The 26,140-nt window shown below is 41.2% G+C and overlaps 1 protein-coding gene across 2 annotated transcripts in view; it reads left to right on the forward strand.

The window, feature by feature from the left end:
• The first annotated feature begins 2,497 nt into the window (after positions 1 to 2,497).
• Positions 2,498 to 26,140, forward strand: part of esamb (endothelial cell adhesion molecule b) — a 43,136-nt gene continuing 19,493 nt past the window's right edge. For both annotated transcript variants that reach the window (XM_070970748.1, XM_070970749.1), the window contains exon 1: positions 2,498 to 2,532. In XM_070970748.1, coding sequence (XP_070826849.1) covers positions 2,511 to 2,532 — 22 coding nt within the window. In that variant the 5' untranslated portion in view covers positions 2,498 to 2,510. The remainder of the gene's footprint in view (positions 2,533 to 26,140) is intronic.

Here is a 26,140-nt window from a genome sequence, read left to right on the forward strand (position 1 = left end):
CAATCAGTAAATGTGTGTGAAAGATGGCAAACCCAGAGAGAATTATTACCAGACTCTGCAGGTCCCCTTGGCTCGATGGAGCATTTCGGTATCAAGCAGGCAACGGTGAATACAGTGGAGCATTTAGCAGCTGAATAAACGGATATTTCCCTCAGGAGTTGGTGGAGACCAAAACAGAGCTAGAGGAGAGTAAATACAACCTCATATTCAGCAGGTGTGCACAAACATAACTGTAAATGAATACTAATGTTGCTCCTCATCTGCTGCATGTGTAGTTATCAAATTAAAAGGTGATAATATGTCAGTGTTGTTTCTTGCAGATTATTTCAGATGCCGCCAAGGGAACAAAAAAATGCAGGTTTAAGTAAATGAAAGAGAAATTCAACACCCCCTGAAAACCTTGTTTCTGCAGACCAGTGGTTTAACTTGGCACCTTGCTGCAGTGATGTAGAAGTGCACTCCAGGGGGAAACAGGTTTCCAGTCACACAGGGAATAGAGCCAGTCTATCACAGGCGGGGTAACACACATGAGTAAAAAAGCAGGGCTGTGTTTGAAAACTACTACCAAAAATAGCTGGATGATGTACTGGTTTGGCAAGAATCTTCAGTCTTCACCGGACCACTTTATCTCACTTACTGTGTCCCACAATGCAAAGTGCTGGAACAACCAGCTGGGCCAACGACAGGAAGCTTTTTTATTATTTCTGTGTGCTTTTTCATCCCTAAATTCACTTCTGACCTTTTTTGATGTGAGAAATCAACTGTGTAGTTCTCAAATATTGACAGTTTTACAAAAACTGATGATGAAGCAAAGAAGTGCTCCAGTGTTTTGAGAGATGAGAAGATCTATGAGCCTCTCTCCTACTGTAAGTGGCAGCGGGGGTAAGGAACTAGCCAGCCGGCCGGTCACCTTTTGGAAAAATGTGAAAATCCACATTTTTTATCATTTATTATGACTTTTTAAGAGCATAAGGGGAAGCTACACTGTAGTGACGGTTTGCCATTAGCCGTGCTGTTGTTGACTTAGCCTGGCTCAGCATCCTGCAAAATAAACAGATTTAATAGTTTTATACTGCCATGACAAACAGTCTGCGGTACATAAAGTATGTATATAGTATGTAATACATACTGCATACTGTAGTAGTGTGTCATAGGCTTTTACTTTTTTACTTTAAGGTTTCTCAAAAGGTTATTTCACTTTTAATGGGAGTAACTGTACTTTTACTTGTCCTTAGGTTTTCAGCACTCTACCGACCCCTGAACAATCCACACACACCGATTTTAGGACTGTGGGTGGAAACTGGAAGAAACCATGCAGACATGTGGAGAATGTGCAAACTCCCAGTTTATCTTACAGTATGGTAAGTAAAGTTTATAGTTTTTTTTTTCACATTGTAAAGCTAACTTAAAATCTACAAACAGATTGTTATGAGATTAAACTTTATAGTGATTTTTTTTTTTTTTTTTAATGCTGGTCTGTAGTTAATATCAAAGCACGGTCAGCTGCAAAACAAATAAGATGAGGGGGCAGTGCATGATGGGATTGGGAGTTGGGGGTAAATATAATACAAATAGAACTCACACACCACAGTGTTTAGCACACAGTGTCATCATGTCATCAGACACTGTGCATTGCTGTTTTTCACAGATTGTTTTCATGCAACATTATTCTGTTCTGGTATTTGTGCTATATGTTAAAATATATATGACCGTGTGGATTTTATATGTCTCATTTGATTTTTATTTTGGTCATCTTTCTAGTCGCATTATTATTCACTAGGGGTGAGACAGGCTGGGGTCAACCCTGTAGTCAAGACAAACCCCCCAAACGAGTACATCCTACTTTTAAAAGGAATTGATGTATCTGTCAGAATAATTGTCATAAAACAACAAGTCAAAAAGTCAAAGAAATGAGACAGATTTTATGCCCAGCCAGTCCCGCTGTCAGTGAAAGCCCTGCTTATAAACACCTCCATGCTGCAGGAGTCTGTCCAGCAAAAGAGAGACAAAGTCGTCATGTTAAGCCTCAGGAGGGTTCATGTCCATTGACGGGGTGCAGTTGAGTTTTCGTTGCCAGGGGGCGTCACCGAGCAGCTCGGGCAGGTGAATAAGCGCCTTCAGTTTACTGAGTGAGCTGCACGAGCTGGAGCGACGCACACTCAGGTGCACACGGTCAGCAGAAGTGGCGTCAACACAGAGGAGGAAAGAAAAAGACAGAAAAACCTGAAAGCTTCTTCGTCCTACTGCGGTTTGTGAGGTGGAGGCGAGCGGAGCCGCCGGTGCGTCCTGAGATGCCAGCCGCAGTTTGGAGGCGGGATGGGAAGCGCAGAGGAGGCTTTACTTGCACACGGTGCCTCGGTGGTTTCTGTTAATTGCTTCCTGAAGACAATTAAGCAGCGGTTGGGCGGTGAGCAGAGTGTTTGGTGTCAACTTTAAAGAAGCCCCTGTGCGCCGGAGCAGCCGGTGGATGTTGCGCCATGGAGATAAAGACAAGACTTCCAACCGTACTGATGTTAATATGGATCCTTCAAGGTGAGCTAATTAATTGACTCGGCGGGCCTTAAGCCGCACGCTGCTGTGAGGGGGGGCGAGGAGTTAGACAAGAGTCCACTTTGGAGCATTATGGAAAGTGAGGAACGCACATTTCAAACGACGTTCAGAAGGCAAAATGTGGTTTCTCGTGAAAGTTAAGACAATATCTTCTTCTTTTGAGACTTTCTTGTCATCAAACTCCACTTTTGAAACATTCAAAGAGTCAAAAAAGATTGCTTTTCTGTCTTTACCAACTTATTTCTCACAGTACAAGCTGATGTGACTTTCAGTTGAGATGAATTCGGCCAGTAAAGTACAATAAAGAAAGTACTGCATACTGCATCAGTGTGACATTTACCACTGGCTGCATGAACAGCAGATGCCACTTTGCTTTAAACCCTAAAATGAGTGTAAATGTATTCAAAGGCGTCACTCAGATCCATTTTTTGGTAGTTATGAGCAGCTATCGGCCTGCTGAGATGCCTTAAATGTGTCAATCTGAAAAGCCCCCCTCCCTTTCTTCTTGTTCCAGCAAAATTTTGAATTCAGATGCAGGAACAAGCGCGCTGACAATTCATGAAATATGTAATTTTTATTGCTGTGGCTGCTGCTTGAGGTTTTACCAGAGGTCCCCTTTTAAGCACACTGCAGAGTACTCTTCATCTTAAGAGGGCATAATGTTGTTGCATGGTTGAATGCTCAGAAATTTCAACTAAGTCAAATGTTGTTGCTTTTTTTGATTTCTTTTGATGTTATTGTCCCCTGTGAGGTTAAAAATAACATAAAAGCATATGAGTCTCTGTGGAGTTCTTTTAAAAACCCTGGATAGGAAATCATAGCTGGCACCTGATGGACATAATGTTCAGGTTCAAAGTCCTGCACCCAGTATTGGCTTGCATGCACCTAATTAGCGATGAATGCAGTGATAAAAGTTCACTTAATTTGGTAAAGTGGTTCATCAGTAATAGCACAAATTCGCACCAAATGTTTGACAAAGAGAAACGCCACTGTTGAAATGATCTGCGTGGCTCTTAATTAACAGCATTTGGCTGTAAAGAGAGTTTTTGGTGTATTTGTCTGTCAGTCATCTGTTTGGACTGTAAACATTTCATTTGGTGCCAAAGCTGAGAGTCGTTTCCCAGCTGTTACTTCACATTATCGCAAACAAACACAAAAATGTTGACAAGATGCGTTAAATCTTATTACTTCTCCTGTTTCTCATCAACACACGTTCGGCATCATTCAGGCTCTGCTCAACGAAGCCCTGAAGGCTCTTCTCACTTGGCCAATCTTGTTCCTGTCAACTGTGCTGCTGCATCATTTCTGACCAAATGTTGGCTTTCCTCCAGCGGGGAAATTGTTGTGGAGATTGTTACAGCTTGTGCATCTTATGTCAGGATTTGTTTGGTTCACACTCAGGTTTTCACTGAGGAGACGCATTGGAAAAGATTAAAAAAGACATGATATCCATCTTCATTTTCGGTTTGGATGCTGAATTCCTCAGTGTGCTTGTAGTCCTTTAAGACTACTTTGGACACCTGGCTTAAAGTCTGTGTTGTTGTTATGGGCTTCTGCACGGAAACCACTGTTGCGTGACATTGTATCTGCCATCCTTTGATTTGGTGTAACTGCTAAGTGGAATGAAACAAATGAAGGAATTCAGTTTCCTGCTCACTGGCGAGCAACTGCAGCCGCTTCCTGTTCTGATGAGCGGATGGATTTCTTAATTTGCACGAGGGATTATTTTTCACAATTCTGACAGCTGCTAAGTCTGTCAAAGAAACCAATCCTGCCTGTCAGAAACGCCACCGTGAATGAATCAAGAAGCTGCAGCTCAAAAAAATGGCAGCTGATTGGCTTTACACAAGGAGACCCGAAGCTAATTGGCTACTAAACATTAAAATGAATCTGTTAATACTTCGCTGCCCATGAATGATCCCTTCTTTTTTGATGATCTGAGACAGACGCTGACTGTTTTTTAAAGCTTTATAACCACTGACAGCATGACTCATATTCTAGATGTACCGTGCAGTGTGTCCATGCTGTTGAACATTAACGCTGCCCATCAGGCTCAAATTGGCATAGGGACAGTGAAAAGGTGAGTTGGCTCCCAGCAGTCTGGATGTAGAGTTAGGTTTGCATGCCAAGCTCAACCCCCCTCTTGTAAAAATGCCTTTCTCTTTGGCCTCAGCTATTAAAATATTATCATGTCCTCTGCTGATTGTGTTCAGTGACGGCCGGTTTATAATGAGACGGGAACCGTCTTGACTCTGGTGTAAGCTGATGTTTATGAGCCAGCTATATCCCTTTTCACAGAATAACTCACAGAGCTTAGGGTAATTCTGATTATGTATCGCATGATTACCTAAACAAGAAATTAGTCGGTCAGGGTCCAGCATTGAAACCAACCGCGCTCCCGGCAGGACGCTGCATGAGAATTAACAGTGCAAAAATTATCAGTGCAAAGCCTCCCTTTAGCTGGCCTCAGCAGCTGAAGAACATGGCAATAAAGAGTCTTAGACCTCTGGAAGATGTGGAAGAGCTCGGGTCAAAGTATCAATCAACCTGCCACTGAATTTGTACTTCTCGATACCAAAATGTATGTCTATAGCGGGGTGAAGAAAGTAGTTTGGGAAGGAGCTTTTGAAAATTAGGATAGTAACCATAGTTTTACTGTTCGACGACAAAAACACAACCTACTTACATCAGTTTTGGGTTGTAATTGTTACCCAGGTGATGTAACTTGCATAGGTTTTGTCAGTTAAAGAAGTGACTCTTTGCTTTTGTCATCATTACTATGGCCACAAGAGGTCGCTGCCAAAACATAACATAAATATTGTTCGTAATAACCCGCTTGTAAAGTCATCCTGTACGATGGTTTTTCTGGTGAGGACGGGCTGCAGCAGGTAGGGTTTGCTAAGTCGTCATAGAACTGGTTTAGTTGTTGCCACATGACGTAGGTATGATATTGTGCTCATTTATCGCTGCTGAACTTTAAAAAACTGCGTGAAAAAACTACAAACTCTGGTAACTTTGATGGGGTGCATTAGGGCTGTGGTGGAAATCCTTGTGAGCTGAAGGAAGGAGTTCATTAGGAGACTTCAGATGTGTTAGGCCGAAGCATCAACGAGAAGCTGATGAGCAACACAATGTCCACAAGTGAACCAAGGTAGTGCCACACCAAATTCTGAAGATGTCCCTCTAAAGGGGTGTATTAATACCCCCAATGTCACATGTTTTCCTTTCTACCGCTTTCTACCCCTAATGATGGATATTCTATACCTACCTTCTACATTTGTGGTACTCTATTGGATAGTCAAAACCAAACAATAGCTCCTATCATACCTATGTATGCCCTGACATCCAACCCTCTAACTGAGGACACTTTGACCTAATTTCTTTAACATGTGAAATCGAGCAATCCTCCTAGAATTGCTCTGATCTATGTCTCTACAGTTTATATATAAGGCCTTGGCTACCTCCGTAATAAGAACAGGGTGAGACTTCCTGTCTGCTAGAATAGTCTCTAAATATTCTGTTAATGTGTCTCTGTGTGAGCTCTCTGTGTTGTCCAACCTTGAGACCTTTGGGTGCACAGAAGGCCTGTGATAGAAAATTCCCTCACAAGGGCCACTGTAGGAAAAAATATATATGTGGGTATATATGTGGGGTGAGGGTACTCAGAATTAAAGTTTTTCTGTGTGTGTGTGTGTGTGTGTGTGTGTGTGTGTTATGCCCGAATCACCCTGTTATCATAAGCATTATTATATATACACTTTACCCACAGATGTAACCAGCGATATCCTTGCATGTGTCCACTGCGTTGTAGTTCCTGATGCGCTAAAGCTCTCACCTCATCAGGATTACTGTTTTCTTCTGAACCAGAATCAGGATACTTGTTGATCCCAGAGGGGATTGGGTAAAATAGGCCCAGTTCACGGCGATGTCTCTTCAAAGTCCGAATGCTTATGATAATAAAGTGATTCTGGGCGAAAGTCATAAGTTTATATTTGATTAGCTCATCTATTGCAGGTGAAACGGCAGCGGCATCTGTGGTGAGCTACCACTTTTTCAAAAAATGTAATTTGAGCCAATTGAAAGGTGACGTCTATAAAATTGCAAACAAGGTGAATTATCACTTGGGATTTTTGTACTTTATGAAGGTTTTTGTCTGCAAAAAAGCAAATGTTTTTCTATGTTGGTGACTTGAAACCAGACAGCATCACAACTTTAGCTCGGGTGAGCAATTTTTCTTCAGATTAATGTGTGACAGTGGAGTCCGGTATCCAGGTCTTCTAATGCATTTCACATTTGTCGCTATAAGGTGGTGTCATTTCTAAGAGGCAGCGTGCAGCCTTATCTTTATCCTCATTTTTCCATCTGTGGTGTTAAATCCAAAATGCCTCCTGACATTTTACTTGTGAGATGTTCAGTCTCACAATTATCTGTTGTGCATGACTCACTCGTTTTCCTCTGTTTTACATTAAGATTGGCAGACGCTGTACATTCATGCTGTGTCCTTTCTGCACAGCCAAAACGTGTGGCTCACACTGTACGCATCAGTCGACCAGTAACAGTGTGTATGTACACACAGAACCTCTGATTGGTTTTGTCCATCCACAATTCTAATAAAGTTTCATTTGAACACCACAGCTGCATCCTCAAAGAGATGAAAAAGAAAAGAGATGTGCATTTCTACTTTGAATGGAAAGCAAGAAAAAAAAGGCAAATATGGAGCTGCAGTTATCTGGGATTGCGGACATAACGGTCCATCTGTTCCACAGCAGTGTTCAGTTTTTTTCTCCCTCACAGCACCGTCTCAAGACCACAGTTCACTTGTAAAATTCTGCTCCAGTGCAGTGTTTGGACCTTGTGTGTGGTGGGTCAACCTTGGACCCTCTAGGGGTCCCTTTGGAAGAAAATCTTGTACATTTTGAAGATGAATACATCAATCTGATGCACTTTGAGAGCAAAATTAAGAGGATATTTCAGTGAAGATTTGAAGTCACTGCAAAAAAGTCACTTCCACAAAGAATCGTAAACAAGATGGAGTTTAACGCAGTCCACAAATGGTCAGCTAGAGCGTTCATTTGAGCCATCAACAGTGATTAATTACAGTAGAAGCAAAGGGGGTTTTGGGGAAATCGTCATTCTCACTGAACTTCTGCAGTAACGATATCAGTTTTCTGCTGTACATTGATAATGATTAAATGTCTTTTGATTGGTGGATCAGATAGCTAATGTCACCTCAAACGATGTTGTGTTCTCAAAATGTCCCGGTTTCTCGGATGCAGCCACAGATGTTCCAGTGCTTGTGTGTGTGTGTGTGTGTGTGTGTGTGTGTGGAATCTGTCCAATCATCTGACAGCCAGGTTATTGATCATTTAGATTAATTAGGTATCGTGACCTCCTCGCAAACTGAACATTGTCTGGGGCCAATTCATTCACTCACTGAAATACTGTTCATTGTCTGGGTTCAATATTCTGGGTAAAATATCCAGAGCAAGATATCCCCTTAGGGCTGCACGGTGGCGCAGCAGGTAGTGCGTGTGCCTCACAGCAAGAAGGTTTCCGGTTCGATCCCCGGGTCAGGCGGGGCCTTTCTGTGTGAAGTTTGCATGTTCTTCCCGTGCATGCATGGGTTCACTCCGGGTACTCTGGCTTCTTCCCACAGACCAAAAACATGCTCATTAGGTTAATTGATGACTCTAAATTGTCCGTAGGTGTGAGTGTGAATGTTTGTCCTTGCATGTGGCCCTGCAATCGGCTGGCGACCCGGTTCAGGGTGTACCCCGCCTCCCGCCCATTGTAGCTGGGATAGGCTCCAGCCCCCTGCAACCCCGAAAGGGATAGGCGGTATAGATAATGGATGGATGGAAGATATCCCCTTAATCATTCCATTTGATAGCAACATGAATGATAGCCAACGTTTCATCCACAGGCCTTCATTATGTTATCTAACCTTTTTCTAAGGGTTGGCAAGCTGTCTGCATGTTTTGACAGTCTGTCCCAGCTGTTTTCTTGCCTCTTCCTGCCTAATCCTCCGTGGATTGTAGAAGAATTAAGTCTATAAATCAGGTTCTTCCAAGAAGCGGTAACTTGAGATAACATTACTGACAGATAATGTGACCGAATGCAAGATGCTTCTAATTAACAGCAGAGCAACGGGTCAAGCGGCTGAACAAACTCGTGAACAGGACGTATTTTTGTGCAATGGATGATGTGTTTTACTGAACGGGAGCTGCTGTCAGCTGCTGGCCTACATGAAGGTTGCTTGATAAGACTCTGCATTAACACAGAAAAGAATTCATTCTGAATTCATCCATCTTTCACATTATTAGTTTTTATTCATTGAAAATAGAATAAATTGTAAAAGACTGAAATTGTTTCAATTTATGGTTACTTTTTATTTATTTTCTCAGTCTCAGTTTCATTGTGAAAAATAGGTTGTTTTTAGTAGTTTTTGACCAAATTGACAATAGGTCATATTGCTTTGTTCCCTTACAGAACAGGGCAAATGTAATGTGCTTTGAGGTGAAGAACAAAAAGTTGTGACGAATTTCAGAAATCCAAATTATTTACCAGAATCTCTTCTCTGAGGAAGTGCGTCAGTCTTCTCTCCTCCTGCAGGCAAATGCGCTGAAAAACATGAAAAGCAAACACATCAGCCGTCAGTCTTCCTGCAGTCTGCTGCTGAGAAAACATCCCGATGCTGTACGTCCTCTGAGACACTTTATTGAGCTCAATTTATCTTCTCTGACTCAAACTGGTGAATTGCCACCCGTTTCATAAACGGTCACATTTGTTAGGCTGACGCATACCTTAGTGTGGGTGGTCAAGGGGCCCTAATTGACCACAGCTCACACTGGGTGCCACAGACACACAGGAGACCCCTGCAGAGGGTACACACACTGATTAGAGGCAGAAAGAGCCGGTGCTACTTAAAGGATTCTCTCATGTAAATCTAGGTCAAATTAATTGGCTCGTGCTCGCCACGCAATAAAGAGGACAGCGGTGCTCAGATTTGTTCCTTTACACAACAGCTGCTGCATGTTCAACTTCACGCTGCACCCAGTGACAGTTGCAGTAGTGGTGGTTGACAGGTGTTGATTGGAGCTTTTCGTGGCAGCTTATTGAGCTAATGTGACTTTGAGGCGGGTGATGAAAACAATGTGAATATGCCGGGTGAACGTTGATGGATGTGGGACTGTGTTAACACTGACACAGTGCAGATTCTTACACTTATATAAACTCTTAAGTGGCAGTCATTCCGACCCGCCTGCATTTCCCATCACTATTACAGCAAAAAACGTTTCTTTCTATTATGCATATCTTGTTACAGTCGGCAGCTTGTGGTTTTCGAGGTGTTTTAATTATATTTCAGCCATGAACCTTTTAGCTGATGCACATTAAATGAATGGGCCATGTTTCACCAACATCAGACAGAATAATGTGGCACACATTGCTACCTATTATCTTGTAAAAACAATAATCAGCATTTTCTTGCTGAATGGCTCACTTTGATGTTCGGTACTGTACCGCATTAGTGATTTGCTCTCCATACTCCACACTCATTGTGCTTATTCGGTGAGGAATAATTTAACAGTGGCTCAAGCTGTGACTGCAAGGAAATCATGTGAACATGACCAGCTCACATCAAGATGTAAAATCTTGGAAATCAGGTTCTTTAACAGGGAAGAATAATTATCAGCTCTCAATCAATAACGCAGGCCAACCAATCAAGTAGGATATGTTTATCAATAGTCGTCTAATTAATGGGTTTAATTGTGTGGGAAACAGTTAATTCAGGGTGGGTGCATTGGGGAGAAGTTGACTTAAGATGATGCACAGTGAAACACAGTCACTCAGAGTAGAGGCTTGCATAACAGTATGGATTTAAGGACATTTAAAACCAGATGATGGTTGACCAATCGATCAAAATTTAAATGTAAAATACACAAATATTGCAAGAACATGTGGAACCTTTTGTTTTAAATATCTGTATCTGCACATGCTGTATAGCAAAGCATTGTGTGTGTGTGTGTGTGTGTGTGTGTGTGTGTGTGTGTACAGAGAGAAAGAGAGAGAGAGAGAGAGAGAGAGAGAGAGAGAGAGAGAGAGAGAGAGAGGCAAGCACCTGGATCCTAATGAGTCACACACTTACATTCATTACATCCATCCATCCTTTAGCTCTACCCGCTTATCCTTTAGAGGGTCGGGGGGGCTGCAGCTAATCCGAGCTGATATTGCTGGGAGAGGCGGGGTACACTGTGCACCCTGGACAGGTCACCAGTCAATCACAAGGCTCACACATAGAGACAGGCAACCATTCACTCTCACATTCGCACATGTATGGGCAATTTGAGTAGTAGCCTAACCTGTGTCTTTTTGTAGGAGGGAACCTAGAAGCGCCTTGGAAAGCCAAGCAGGCACTGGGAGAACAAGCACGACAGTCGTGGGCTGTCATATAACATCTGCAGTAGTGTGGAAATGTATTAGAGGAGGAATCTGAACAGCTAAACCCCTCAAATACAATATGGTTAAAGACAAAAGATGTTAAGATGGTGTCATTCAGCAATTATCTCCACTGCTTAATAAAACTCAAGGTGGGGCTGAAACTGTAAATGTTGAACACATCTTCCACAATTTAAGAATAAAAAATGCATCCTGTCTTGATAATATGCAAAACCAGTGAGGATGGCGTCTCCTTATCTAATGTGATGTTTTCTGCAGCGGTAACAGACAGCACATGCCAGATTTAGCCGGATTGAGCGTGTGGAAAAGCTGCCGGTGCTGCAGCCTGACAGGTGTGCTTCACCTGTGTTCACCTCTCTATCCATGCTCCATGTTCATGTGACTAATGATGTGGCTACTGGTGACCAGTCGAGTTTGTCCACCACAGAGATGAGACTGTTAGGACTCTTCTGTGTCTTCCCACTGTGCTAGTTAGATAACCATTTTGCTCTTTAGTCTTACCTCAGCTCACAGCACCTTCAGAGCATCAAACCAGACGTTTTGCAAAAGAAAAAGCATCCAAATGAGGCGTGCTGCGTTTGTACTAGCCGTTGGTTTACCTACTGATCGTAGCCCATAAATGATGCATCTCGGAGGAGTGCGTCATTTACACCACAGGCGTAGGCGAGGGTCACGACGATTTAGACCAGGTGCACCCTGGGAAAATGGCACACACTAATGAGGTACATTCCCTCTTTAAATGAGACCTTTGCTCCGGCTGGGAACTAGTGTGTGAACTTCAGAGGCCAGGCATACAAACACACACGCTGCTAACTGCCGTCTCCAGTGACATTTGATTTACCAAAAGGGATTTATCTTGAGGTCTGAGACAAAGAAATCTTATTAATGCTGGTGCCCGTGGCTTGAGAAAGCAGTTCCGCAATTCATCACAATTACTATGAAAAGCATTGTCAAAACGGCGATGGCATGGGATTGTTGCACGAAGGGACAATTTGAGCGTAAAAAACCTGTTTCATCAGCATTTTGAAATGCCTTTAACCAAAGAGGAAGATTGATTTTCAAGGGTAAAATGCGTGAAAATTGCTGGTCTGGAGAGAAAAAAATACCTTTATTCCTTTGACTTCTTAGTGCAGGTGGGAACTAGGCTGTCTGGTGGCAGCAGATGAGTTTTGCACAAAGACGCTAGAAGATTATAGTCCTGTTTGGGTGTTATAGTAAAGCAATGGGAGATGGGATTTTTTTTTCCTGAGGCATCACAGGGTTGGATGGGTTTTCTGCCATGCTGTATTGGTGATAGGTTAGTTTTAAAATGGTAGATGATAGCTCTGTGAAACTTCCTATTTTTCATGTGCACAAAGACAGAATTGGTGTGTTTGGAAGCAGAATGGTTTTGTCTGAGGCAGAGATGGGAGATTAGTATTCACTGAGGAGTGAGAAGCATCCCTGCTCCTTTCTCTTGTTGCTCGACTGTCTCGCCAGATGGAGGGAAGGGTTGTTGTGGCCAGATTAATGCTGTCATCTGGTTTGAGGTGTAACCTGGCCTTACAGGCTTCAGGCATGGTTATGTGAGGCTAAAGACGGTCCCTCAGGTCAATCCTGCGGTGGCGAGGCAACTCAAGCGCACATGCTGCAGTTATTCCTCTTTACAGATTAAAACTGCATTAAGCTGTCACTGTGTAATGTTACTCCCTCTCATGTAATGCACTCTTCATGGAAAACGTGCCTTTTTATTTTCCTTCACTGAGGCCTATCATTAATATTTTGTGACCTTGGAATTATAAGGCTCTGTGTGTGTGTCCACTGAAATATCTCAACAGCCAGACAGTCATGATCCCCTCAGGATGAATCCCTGTGGATTGCCATGAAATTTGCTGCAGACGTTCAGGGTTAATGTCTGTTTATGCTCTGACTTTTTCTCACCGTGCCAGCGATGAGATGACTTTCCATAATATTTGTGTGAATCCTACTGACTTTGGTGGTCACATAACTTTCTCTCTCCCATTAATTAATTGTTTCCCAGACAGTTAAACTCATTAATTGGACTTCTATTGATAAACATATCCTCCGTGTTTGGTTAGATGACGGAGCTGATAATTCTTCTCTTATTGAATTTTGATAATTTGGATCCCATGATTTTTTTTTTCCACACATTTAATTTTGTCCAAATACCTGCAAAACTTATGACGTTCACCTCAACCCCAGCTCTGCATTTAGTGCTAATTAGCAAATTAGCAAAAACCACTGAAATAAGTTGAACAGAGTAAATATTAGCATGCTAGCATCGTCATTATGAGCATGCTAGCATGCTGGTACAGTCTTGCAGGACAGCTAGCCTATAGATGTGCACGACCCAGGACAGGAAGGCTCTGCAGCGGGTGATTTAAACCCCCCAGAGCATCATTTGCACCCATCTGTCAAGAGTTAGTGATATCTGGAAAGCGATACAGAAGTATCTGCTTCACCGACTGCAGGGGACTCAAATCTTCAGCACTCCACCAAAAGTGAATATTTGTTGGTTTGTGTGAATCATAAACCTTGAACCTTGAACTTCAAACCTTACTCTTGTTTCTGTTAGCTTTGTGTCCCATGTTGCAATAATCTCTATAGCCGTGACTTCAGTTGCTAATAATAGAAGTAAATCTCGCTAACAGCAGCACAAGCTGTGGAAGCTAGCTTGTATCAGTGTCATTCATCATATTTTTCGATAAAGTCCTACATTTTTGAGGTTTCAAACTTGTGATTGATTAAAATTTTGTGATTTTTCTCAATCCTGGTCACAGAACAGTGAGGTAGAACCTCATAGAACCAAGTTACAGAATGACTTTGGGGAAAGAACCTTTTCTTGTTTCAAGTTTTATGGCAATTAATGCATAAACATCAAACATGCTTTTTACATACAAAGTGAGATAATATATTTAAATGTCATGCTTTTCTGTGCTTTACCTAATCTGCTCGCAATGTATGTGACAGTAAATCCTCCTGCAATGGCCTTTGTTGTTTTCACAAATCACCTCGCTTCATTTTCTAGCCCTCAAGTGCGTATCGCATGTGTAACATCAATTTAATTTGTGGATCAAATTCTCTGTCGCTCTGTTTGGTCCCTCTGGTAGTATGGCAATTGCCATTAGATTTTATACCTCAGGGTGTTGACACTCAAAATAGAAACAACCTACCAAGCAGAATATGAGGCCAATCGCTGTGATCTGTCAACCCCTGGAATAATTGGCTCTTTGGGATAACAGAGAATTGAAGCTGGCCAGAGCATTGGCCTTACCATCACTTGAGGTGCCACTCCTGTCTGGAAGCCTCTCCAGATTTCATAAGTATGACCAGGGAGGTTTATTAAGAGATTTCTCCTCTGCATCAACACAACTGTTCTCTCTGCCAGGACTGCAGTCCTGTCCAGTGTTTATATTACAACTTTAGTGTTCTTCTACTTTGTGCATTCAGGGGAAATGTATTGTGTCTTAATTTCCCAGTTAGAGAGGAGCCGAACTATATTGCACACCGTTTCTGTGTCACCAGCATTTTCACTCAGAAAAAATGATCAAAACGCACAAATCACACAGAGGCTGCTGTGCAAGAGTTCAAACGAGAAGCATTTAGATCAAATAAAGAATGCATTTACATTTTGCATCAAACAGTGTTTTTCTACATGGAAGTACGGTTTATAGATTATGTCAAAGTTCAGTTATTCAACTGTTTCTCATGTTGTGACTGAAACTGAAACACTTTCCTTCTATTTAGAGCTTGTGTCAGTGAAAAAGGTTAGTCTCTACTGGTTAGGAGGATACTATTTCACATAATTATCTCGTTAACCATTTTTTGTTTTTTTTTGTTTTTTTCAATCTCGTCCTGAGGAGCCAGGTCAACAATTTCTCCTTCTCGACCACAGTATTAATTTCTGCCTGAATTACCTGCTGCTTTTGAGAAACATTTCATTCATTTCAAGTCATCCTAACACAAATACTACACTTCCAATACTCTCTTCATGTGTTAATAATAATTGTCATGATGTCTTAGTTACTACCATTATCCCCACATAATAAATTTTTGGAGGTTTAGTAGGTTAAAATGCAGCTCCATTTTAACTCCACTGTACTTTCTGTGGCACCACGTATGCATAAAAATCCAACTAAATCATTCGAAACTGCACTAACAGACAATTTGCTTACACAGGAACTGGGTGGCAAAGCTGTTTGAATCATCAGTTTTATATCCACTCTGAAATAGTCGTGTGAGCACTGAAAAATAGCTTTTTTAATAATATCATATTTAGCAACCCTGAAATTAAATTGGCCTGACATGTATCCAAAAACATGAACTGCTTTGTAGGCAGGCAGTCATGCGTTAAGCTACATATATTAGGATCTATAGAGTGAGTCTTACCTTATATGGTTTTTTCAGGAGGAGAATTTGCTCATTTCTATTTCCAGCCCAGAGGTTGGTTGGTCCTCTAAATTGATCTGGCGACACACAGCTGCTTCTAAGAAACCTGCTCAGACCTGATAAGCCCAGTAACCATGGCACCTTCACCGGAAAAGCTCAGACATCAAATATTCTTCATTTCAGATGGGAAGGTGAAGTCAAACTTTCTCTGGTGTCAAGTCTACCCCTAAAATATCGTTAATTCTGAAACTGTTGAGATGGAGGAGAAAAGATCTGCCCTGAAAACTGCACCTTGCTGTGAACAGTAGCTACAGTGCTACAGATTGTAGACAGACCACCGCCTATCCATCCTGTCTCTACAGTTGAGATATTTGAAGACATGTCCTTGAGGATGAAATAGGGGAAGAGGCATGCAGCATGTCGCTTCCTGCAGCGTGTATCCAGTTTCAAAGTATCGAGAGAAAACACAAGCATTTATGAAGGTGAGCAGTCTGTTTTTGTGCACAGAGCATGTGTCCGTATCCTCAGCTGATAATGTATTTTTGAGGACAGCTGATTTTAGTTCACAGAGGAAATCTGCAACCTGTAAAAGAGCTTTTTGTAAAACTGAATTGCTTGCTGAGAAGGTCTCTCACACTGACTTCCCTTAGTGGCAGAGCTGCAGATGTTGTTAAACCTAGAGGAACTATTTGCAGTGCAATGGTCCAAGAGTACTGATGAGGTTTGCCAAGTTTAATTCCAAACATGTACTAGATCTTTGCTGAGGGCCTTCAGCCGTCCTGGATAAAATCTCCCATACATAAAAGTCAAAGTCTGGTGGGAAGGGACTGACCTTGATGACCGAAAAGGTACCTGCAAACATGATCCTCCCAAACTTACTAAACTTTCACATTACAATATTTTTTTTATTGTATTCTAAATTGAAAATATTGTACAGAGAACATTTATACACACATGTATGTTCTGTGTGTGTAGCATGAATCATCATCAAGCAGATCACCTTGATTCCTCAATGCATCAAATCTGTTAGCAAACACTTCCCACATCTGGTGTTCACTCTCCTTTCACCTCTGTTTTTGGTCTCTACCAGCTCCAGACAGAAATATCCCTCTCTTTAGCTGCTAAATGCTTCACTGGGTTCACCAGCTAGTCACTACCTGTGTCTTCTGCTTTGTGCTGGTCAGATAGCGTACAGTGAGTTTATCAGTTTATTATCATTTGATCCATCGTTGATACAGAAATATTTATTAGTGTAGCTTTAATCGATAAAGTCATTAATCAAGCAAATGTCAAACTTTTTCTGGTTCCAGATTCTCAAATGTGATGATTTCCAGTGTTTTATGTCATAAATTGAAAATATTTGAACTGCTAATTGGACCAAAACAGCTATTTGAAGACATCAAATTGGGAACATTTCAATATTTTCTGACATTTTATGGCCTTACTAAATTAAGTGCCCCCACAATGAAAGCTTTTTGTTAACAGCGATGTTGTATCACATCTGCTGAGGTTTAATGTTCCTCTGTATTATTATTTCTTTAGTATAGCTTTTTGTGCACTGTGACAATGAAAGATATAATTAGAAATGTTGTTTTGTGAATGAAGATGATTGCTGTCGGTCGTACATTTAATTTAAAATATGCCTGCAGACGAGAGAAGATAAAAGTGAACCATTTTTTGCACCTTCTTCAAAATGAGTTTAGAGTGGCAGAATTGACCGGCAGTAAAGCAGAGATTAACGGCTGCTTTTGAGAGCCAGAAAGAATGAAGCTTAATTGTCCGTTGCTGCAAATGACTTTTATCGCAGTGCTCTATTTTCATATTGCAGCAAGTCACACACAGTTTGTGATTAATCAATGGTTCAGACTGAAATATCTGCTGATTTTGTAACGTTTAAGACTGTATTTCATTATTCATCACTTCTCCTCCACACTCACTAATTACCCAAAGGAAGAACAAAGTATGGACGGAGATCCTGCTGGAGTTTTCAGTAAAATCCTGGAGTGGAGACGACCGTCTTGCATTTAGATCCTCTAATCAGTGCACTTGTACGTCCTCCCTGATTTGAAATGAGAAAATTAGCACAAGTGCTGCAGTCAGAGAAATGAAAGAGCTGATATATTGAAGGACACACAGCTTTCCCTGCAGCACCAGAAGGGCGTAAATCACAGAGCTCAGTGGAAAAGTCCAGTGAAATACAAAAGAAACTGTAAAAACTTGCAAGTTTTGGACAAGATCTATATTGTTTCCATTTACAGTATAATTTGCAGGCGTACCGTACAGTCCGGGTTTAAAAGGGTTACGTTTAAAGTGAGGGCATCTCTTGTTTTGCAGTATTTTTCAGATGAATTATACTCCTCTTGTCTGCACTGGTGTCCTCTTCTAAAGTGCCACAGTCTTTGTCAGATATGACAAAAGACAAAAACTGGCAGAAGAAACAGGCTGAAGACCGGTAGAGTGGCTACTAGCATAAGTAGGCAGTTTAAGAAGTCAGACGTTTAAGTACTGTGACTTGTTGTGGCCGTTTAGACTTTGGCTGCCATGGTTTGTTATTTGTTCCCGTTCTACTTATACAGAGTAATATACCACAAGGGACAGGATGATCACAGCCACCTGATGCAGTTAAAATGCAAAGTTGTCCAATTCAAAAGGACTACGTGTGAATACTTCTACCCAGATACAGGTGTATTTATAATTTTGTAGTGAGAGCTGAGTGGGGTGAAGGGATAGCAGCGATTTACTAACACTTACACCTAATTGGTTTAGCTGAAGGCCGGACAATGGTTTGTGCCCCGAGGAGCTCAGTTCTTTTCCTAGAAGACTGTTTTCTTTGTAAAACAAACGTTATAGAGGCACTTTTCAGCAGGTTAGTGTTTCATGAAGACTGACGGCTGCTTCACATCCAAATGGACACCACAGTGTTTGGGGTCAGAAAACATAACTGAGCAGAATTAATGGGTTGTTGGCTGCTGGTTTGCACAGTGTGCATAACACCTGAAATTCAGATTAGTTTGTTTTCTTACTCTTTCTTGCAGAGTTATCCACTCAGCAGTTTCGCTTCCTAAACCACTGGTCGTTGGAGTCCCAAATTAACTCCAACCTAAAATGTTGAAGTTAAAGAAAGTGTCTTAATTCACTCCTTTGAAGTTTAAACCAGCAGATGCTGCATTTGATAATGTGTGTATGCTGGAGCGCTATCCAAAAGCTTCTTACCGTTTACTGTCTGCATGGGTTTGATGTGAAAATGAAGGGACATAATCTAAAAAAAAAAACTTTTGAACACTGATGTTACAATTACTGCTTGTTTTACTTGTTTTTTGTCGTGTGATAGCTGTAAAAAGGATATAAAACTGAGGTATTCCAGTGAATTAAAGCCACAAGCAGTGCTTTCTGTTAACTTTAATATACGTGCAGACACTGTTAAACTGTCCATTTATACATATAAAGAACGTAATTGCTTACACATGAATGTGTTGATTCAGTATTATGCAGGGAAAATCTGTGATTTTAAACAATATAGATTATCTATCTACAGCATAGTCTGATCGAAGAGTTTTTGCAGATCCTTAACAACCCACACAACCACACAGACTGGCCGTGCTCACTACCAGGTTTGTGTCTCTGCTGTAATGCGATTGTCTCCCGAGTCAAAGGACAGCGGTCATGTTATGATGTCTTCTTGTGTACGACTTTTGTCCAGCTCGTCTCCCTCCCTGCTAAAGCCAGCTTGGGCTGATAATAAGATTAGAGCGTAGGGAGGCAGCTTAGCGACCTGGCCTAAGAAACAGTGATCGTTTATCCGTGAGGCTGCTGCAGATAGACGTGACTGGGGAAAGGGGTCTGCGAGCAGAGAGTGGGTGTGAGGCTGCCGAGGTTAAAGGGCAACAGGCACCTTTCAGCCACTGCGCAAATGTGTCTATAAAATCACTGTGTGCCCAGCTTTAATTGCCGGGAAACACACGAGTGCTGGCATTTATCCTCAGAAACGCCTCACAGCATGCACACACACACACACACACACACACACACACACACACACACACACACACACACACACACACACACACACACACACACACACACACACACGTGTAAAAAAATGAAATGTTTTATGTGCATAGAAACATTTACAGCTCCATCCACAGTCACCTCCTCCACAACAAATCCAACTTTCGCCTCCATCAGTGGCCTCATCCATCCAAACTAATCAATGCTCTGTTGAACTGTGGCAGAATTAAAGGCTTAACCCCTTTGCTGCCAACTGTCCACACAGATCTTAAGAGAACCAGAGATTTAGAGACTTTAGTTGGCTACGTATCGTGGAGCATAAGACGCATCCGCCAGTCTAGAAATGCTGCAATCAGTCAGCCTCCGAGGTTTAGATTTCAAAAGGCTTGTCTGTCACGTCAAGTTTGATGTATTACTAGATAACACACTCAGAATAGCCTCAAGATGCTGCTGCACTACACAAACAAAACAAAAAGCATTGTTTACTGCACAACTCTTTATCATTCATGTAAGATTATTGGGTTCAGCTCCTTGAATGCTGCTGACGTTTCATTTAAACAACACCCCTTATCAATGACCACATGTACTCTTAATGTTTTGGGGCAGTTCTTGAAGTGAACACGTCGTGTGAATCATTAATCCAAAGAAATATTGATTAGCACAGGGCTGGGTATCGTACCAAAACAATCCTTTTTTGATACGTTGCCTGGAGGAGCATACACTCTTCTTAGATGTTCAGTGCTCTTTAAACACAAGCTGCTAGAAAACTGGCAAAATGTTAGTTAAATCACAAGTGTCAGTTCACAGATAGTGTCAAGACGATAACAGATGTGTGCACAAATAACATGCGATATAACGTCACTTCTCTCTCTCTCTCTCTCTCTCTCCCCTAATTCACTGTCTATGTCTGTACTTTATCAGAAAATAGTCTCATTCAGAAGAATTGATCAGTGTGAACATGAGCAGCTGATTGGTCTCTGGAGATCATTTTGCACATTCATTTTTGTTTTAAACCGTCGTACCAGTCCTCAGCTGCAAGTCTGAATTATGTTTTGTCAGTTTAAGAAATCATGAAGCTGCCTGTCAGCCCAAAGACAGCTACACAAATTTGCACATCTTTAGCGATAATAATTTTTAAATCATTATTGAGCAGTTCACTGTTAACACAAACAAATACAGCAGAAAATTGGAAGAAATAAAATGTTCTTTAAAAAATATTTTGTGGTCTCTGTAAGATACTGACTAGACTGTAAAAGGTAAATAAAGTTGTGTTACGACAAATACAACAGGATATTAACTAGATTTTTCACTATTTTCTATACGATTCATTGAGAAAATAGTCATTAGTTGCAGCTCAGGATCAGCAGGGTGTAGACACAACCAAAAGTTTACCGGGGCTGCTGTCTTAATGTCTGTTGTCATTAAGACAGCAGCTTGTTATCTATCAACTTATATAGAGAAAAGTAAAGTAGCTCAAGAGGATTAGACCAAATAAATCTCTTTCATTTGTCTTTAGCCATTACACTGAGACACCACACGGCCAGTCTCAGGGGAGCAACTGTTCTCCATCTAATCCCAACACAGAAGAGAGCACTTTTACAAAAGCACACTTTATAATGCATTCACAAGCAGACCCTCGAGAGGCCTTAAAAGCCTCTTTCGCTTAATCTGTCATGTCAGGGTGTGGGAGCCATCGAATCCTTTTTACACTTTGATATAATCCATGTTGATTACAGTCCTCTCACCTCGGTTAAATTAGTGCTGCTCTTAATTGTGCTGAATGCAGTACGGTCCCCTTTCCTCTTCCTCTGTGTGTACATTTTTTATTTTGTTTTCTTGGAAATGGAAAGTGTGACAGATTCAAAGTTGAATCACTAAATGATATGGTCCATCACGTTGCTGCACTTTCTTTCCATCGTGTGTTTATGAGTCTATTTGTTATTTATTGGGAATCTGTCAGTGGCTGTAAAAAAAACCTCTTTTCCAGCTTTTAACTTAATCACTCAATCCATCTCTCGCTCCCTCACTGCTAATCATTCTGTGAGAGCAATCTGCTCTTCAATCTGCTGGTTTTGGACCTTTTTCTGGTTTTGATGAGGTCTTACCATCGAGCCTGATTTTCAAGACCTGTGAATATGATGTCATCGCAACAGACAAGTCTGACAAGGTGCAGTTGACCTGTGAGATGATCATACCGGTTGGATGGAAACACCATCTAAAGCTGTATGGTTCCTAACTTTTGATTCCAGGCAACTAGAGCTTCAACTCACAGTTGTTTTCATTATCGATTTATCTGTTGAGTAATGTTTTGGTCAGAAAATAGTAAAAAATACGTATAACAGTTTCCTAAAACACATGCTGACATCTTCAGATTGTTTTGTCATTAACAGTCCAAAAACCCAAAGATATTCAGTTTATTACCACATAAGACAAAGAATAGTAACAGGTCATCACAATTTAGAAGTGGAACTAGGTTATTTTTGGCTTTTTTTACTTTATCGAAATTATTTTCTGCAATTGTCTGTAGATCACTAAGTACTTGATTAGTCAACTAATTGTTGTAGCTCTAGATTCCACAAAAACACTGGTTTTAATGACTTTAAAGGTTATTGGTGCAATAATTGCTTTGAAACCTGCTGCAGTCTGTCTCTGCTGCAGGTTTCCGCATCACTAAAGTAAAGAAAGTCAATAGTCAGCGAGGTCAATTGCCTTGATTGTTTGTGCTGTGTTCATATTACTGTTTCAGAGCCTATTAACAGGTTAAAACAGAGAGGGACTTAAAGAGCCCCTTCAGCAGAGGTTTGTGGGACAAAAGGCCTAATTTGTGTGAAATAATGCTCAAATGTTTGGTTTGGAAACTCCTGATTTAAAGATCAAAATTAAATCTGTCTGCAGAATCTAAAATATTTACAGACGAGAGATTTTATGTTTGCCTTTGTTAAGGTTTGGTAGTTGGTTTAGTTTTTAACAATTTAGCAGAGTATTTGACTGCGAGTGGTTTTGGCCGTGTTGGACATGAATGTTTGTTTAAATTTAAATTCTGAGCTATACAGTACACGTGTTTATTTCTGCATAAATCCAGCAGTCAGAATGAGACTATGCTCATATTCTGAAACTGGAACAGGAGTCATTGGCCAGCTTTTGGCAGCACGTTGAGTTTGGTGACCGTCCTTCAACCATAGGCCATGAGTTTAAGCCCCCATGTCGGCAAACATCCTTCAACACGACACTGAATCTTTACCAGCTGCAGGGCTGCTCTCCTGTTACTGACCCTGCACTTAGACCTTGCTGTGGAAAGAGAATTTCCCTACAGGGATCAATAAAGTGTCACATTAGCACGATAATGCACAGCAGGGAAGTAAAGCACGAGCGAAATTACCTGTACAAATCACTGCGCCACATTAATCATGCCTGTGATTTGCGAGCATGCCAAACAGGCGACTGCAGCCCACTTCACTCAGCGGTGAAATGTCACGCATGAACTCTGCTGGCTGTTGGAGTGGAACTGCTGCACTCTGCAGCAATCGCTGCTTCGTGAATCTGCACGGCTGACGGACTTAACGGCTGACTTTAAACGGGAGCAATCTAACAGCACCTTGTGAGCTGTAACTGGAGAAAACATACATGTTGTTATAGGTTAAAAAAAACACATTTTCTCTTTTGCAAATCCACAGACGTGACAGCAGCGGGTCTTGTGATTTTTAAGGATATTAAGAGGAAAGCAGTGTTAAGGATGAACATATCTGTAACACTGACATTCATTCATTTTTGGGGGTATGTCATAATAATTGGTGGCTCATCTTAGAAATGTTTGGCAGCCGAGGACGTCATGACACCCAAAGTCTAAATATTTTAGAAAGAAATATATCTGGAAAGATCCGGCCTGGATGGAAAAAATGCCTTTTACTGTGCAATCATGCAGCTGCACTTTTAACTACTGTGTGTGTGTGTGTGTGTGTGTGTGTGTGTGTGTGTGTGTGTGTGTGTGTGTGTGTGTGTGTGTGTGTGTGTGTGTGTGTGTGTGTGTGTGTGTGTGCAAGCAGTTTGTTATGCTGAACGAGGTGAGCTGCACAAATCATTTGGGTGAAATGGGGACAAAGATAAAGTAACTATTAAAGGTTCAGTTCATCCAAATTAGCCCTCAATTGAAAATTATTGTTGAACATGAAAGGAAAGGTACACTGGATAATCCACAGAGCACACTGTCAACAGTCTCCAGTGAGAACTATTTTATAATAGAGGGAAAAAATAATAGCAAAACAGATGTCCACACAGTGAGGTCTGTGGATTGCTCAGTGTATGTGGGATATGGACATGTTGCTGTTCTAGTCATATTATTTAAAACTGAGCTCCCTGAACAAAATTCCTGACACGTTGTGTTGGGATGCCAAGTTTCACATCAGATATTTCAACACTATAGAGTGTCATCTGGCAAGACACTGCGTTGGCCATTCAAATCAGTACAAACACACATTTCTTTGTAATGTGAACACGAGTGTTTCACTGTTTATCTCACAGTCGTCCCAAGAAAAGACAAAATGATTGATGCTGTGATGACTTTCAGAGCAATAAAATCCTTAATGACAGCAGTGTTTATCTGAGGTTGACTGTGGCCAGATTCAGGTTGGGTGTATTTAAAAGAAAATGTACATATTTTGTCCCGAAATTCAGGCAATTGTGAACGACATCTGTCCATCTTTAGTTTTAGGGTGGCTTGTATCTGCAGTAATATAAGGCAAGCTTGCTAGGCTAGCCAGTTAGCTTAACCCTCAAGACAGTTGTAGGGGAAACTGCTGTAAGAGACACATTAGCACATATCTATATTTGGTAAAATGTTCTTATATGAGTTATAATATTAAGCTCATACAACAGTTGAGCTATATTTTGAGTCGTGTAATATGGATGGATGACTGTTAATGTTCTGTTTCTGTTTACTATTATTGTGTCTTTAGGTGCAAGAAAATGTGGACATATTTTTGTTATTCAAAAAAACAATGTGGTTAAAATGGAGAGAATTATATAAATCTGAGGACTGAGTTGGAAGTGGATCAGGCTGAGATGCAACTTTTGGAAAAATATTTTTGGGTTTTGAGTCAAAACTTAAGATACATGCAAACTAAATGACCTCGGAGCTTTGAGCCGAGTGAAACCACTGTGCAGTGTTTTGGGATCTGATAAGCTTTCCCACTCGTGGATCTATCACTCAGACTGGCCTCGTGAGTTTGGTCTACTGATCCTTTTACATGTCCTCGCAGGAAAGTGGAGAGCAGAGCAGCAGTGAGTGAACTGGGCTCAGGTGGGAGACATGCTGGGCCCGTTTATTTCCTTTATTCTCTATAGGCTGCCTCTCTCACCTTTGTCCAGCTCCCTCAGCTGCACTGTAGGTGGACATGTGGGTGGATGAGAGGGTCACTTGGGTTGGTTTGCATGTATGAGACGTGTTGGATGCAACGGACAGTAGAGATGAAAGCCAGCAGGGCTCTCCTGACCATCTGAGCCCTCGCTCTCCTGCATGTGAGGATTTTGTCACACAGTCACTGTCATTGAGGCTAATTCATCACAGCGTTTCTAACTTTACAAAAAGAGGACGTTTTGTAAGGCTGTTGCCTGTCTGAAGACGTCATATATCCAAAAAATCTTATCCATCATGATATGTGCAGTGAATTCTGTCTACCATGAACTAAATACATGTAAAATTGGCAGGCTATAATTAGGATTTAAATTAGGATTCATAAATATTGATTTAGCCTATGTAATGGCTTGTGCACCAGGTAATTTTAATTATTAATCACCTCATTTCTGTGCGTAATGTAAAGATGGAGGTTGAGATGTAAGGTGTGATGAACATGTAGTTCACTGTAGTTTAAATTTGGCCTGACGTATCTTGGCAGACTCCTAAAGGACTTTGATTAAATAACAGAAGTATGACAGAATGAGATTAGAACTGTAAATTAATGCTGCTGTCCTTCTGTATCTGCTGGATGTATAAACACATTCGCTATGTGAACTGATAAAATCAGGTTTAAGTTTGCGTGTTTTCAAAAGGCAGGAAAATACCACTACCTGGTTAAATGTGTTTTTCCACCAAAAAATAAAAAAATAAAAACTCAATCCCAGAAAAGATCCCTGCTGAATCGTATTGATTTGTAACCTCAAAGTCAGTTATATGGATTGGATTTTACTTTATAAAATCCATACCTGGGCTTTGGGAGTAGCTCTGGCTGTGGGAACTGATGATACTCTCAGTGCTTTGATTTCACACTGGAGCACATGGACCAGATTAACCTCTGAGTGCCTCGAGAAAGTTGAAGTCAGACCCTCTCTCCTCTTGTTAATGGCTTGGCTTGTTTGCTTCCTGGGGGAGAATTGGATGAGAAGATCAATACCACCCCCATGAATATATGGTAAATACGAAGCTGCAGCAAGGAGATGGTTAGCTTAGCTTAGCACAAAGACTAGAAATGGGGAAACAGCTTGTCTGACTCAGTCCAATGGTAACAAAACTGCCTACCAACATCAATGAAGTTCATTATTTAACATGTTACACTCGTTTGATTAAGATCTACAAAAACCAATGTGTAAAAACACCAATGTGCTTGTGCAAAGTGGCACATGCCGGACAGTGTCTTGGCTCTGAGCTGTTGTTGGTAACCAACAGAGACTCAAGGACAAGCTCATTTCATGCTAATTTAGAAACTACGTCTTCATGAGAGGGTGATGGCTATCAAAGCCTCTG

This window comes from Chaetodon trifascialis, chromosome 9 (assembly GCF_039877785.1).
Source record: "Chaetodon trifascialis isolate fChaTrf1 chromosome 9, fChaTrf1.hap1, whole genome shotgun sequence".
NCBI classification, from domain to species: domain Eukaryota; kingdom Metazoa; phylum Chordata; class Actinopteri; order Chaetodontiformes; family Chaetodontidae; genus Chaetodon; species Chaetodon trifascialis.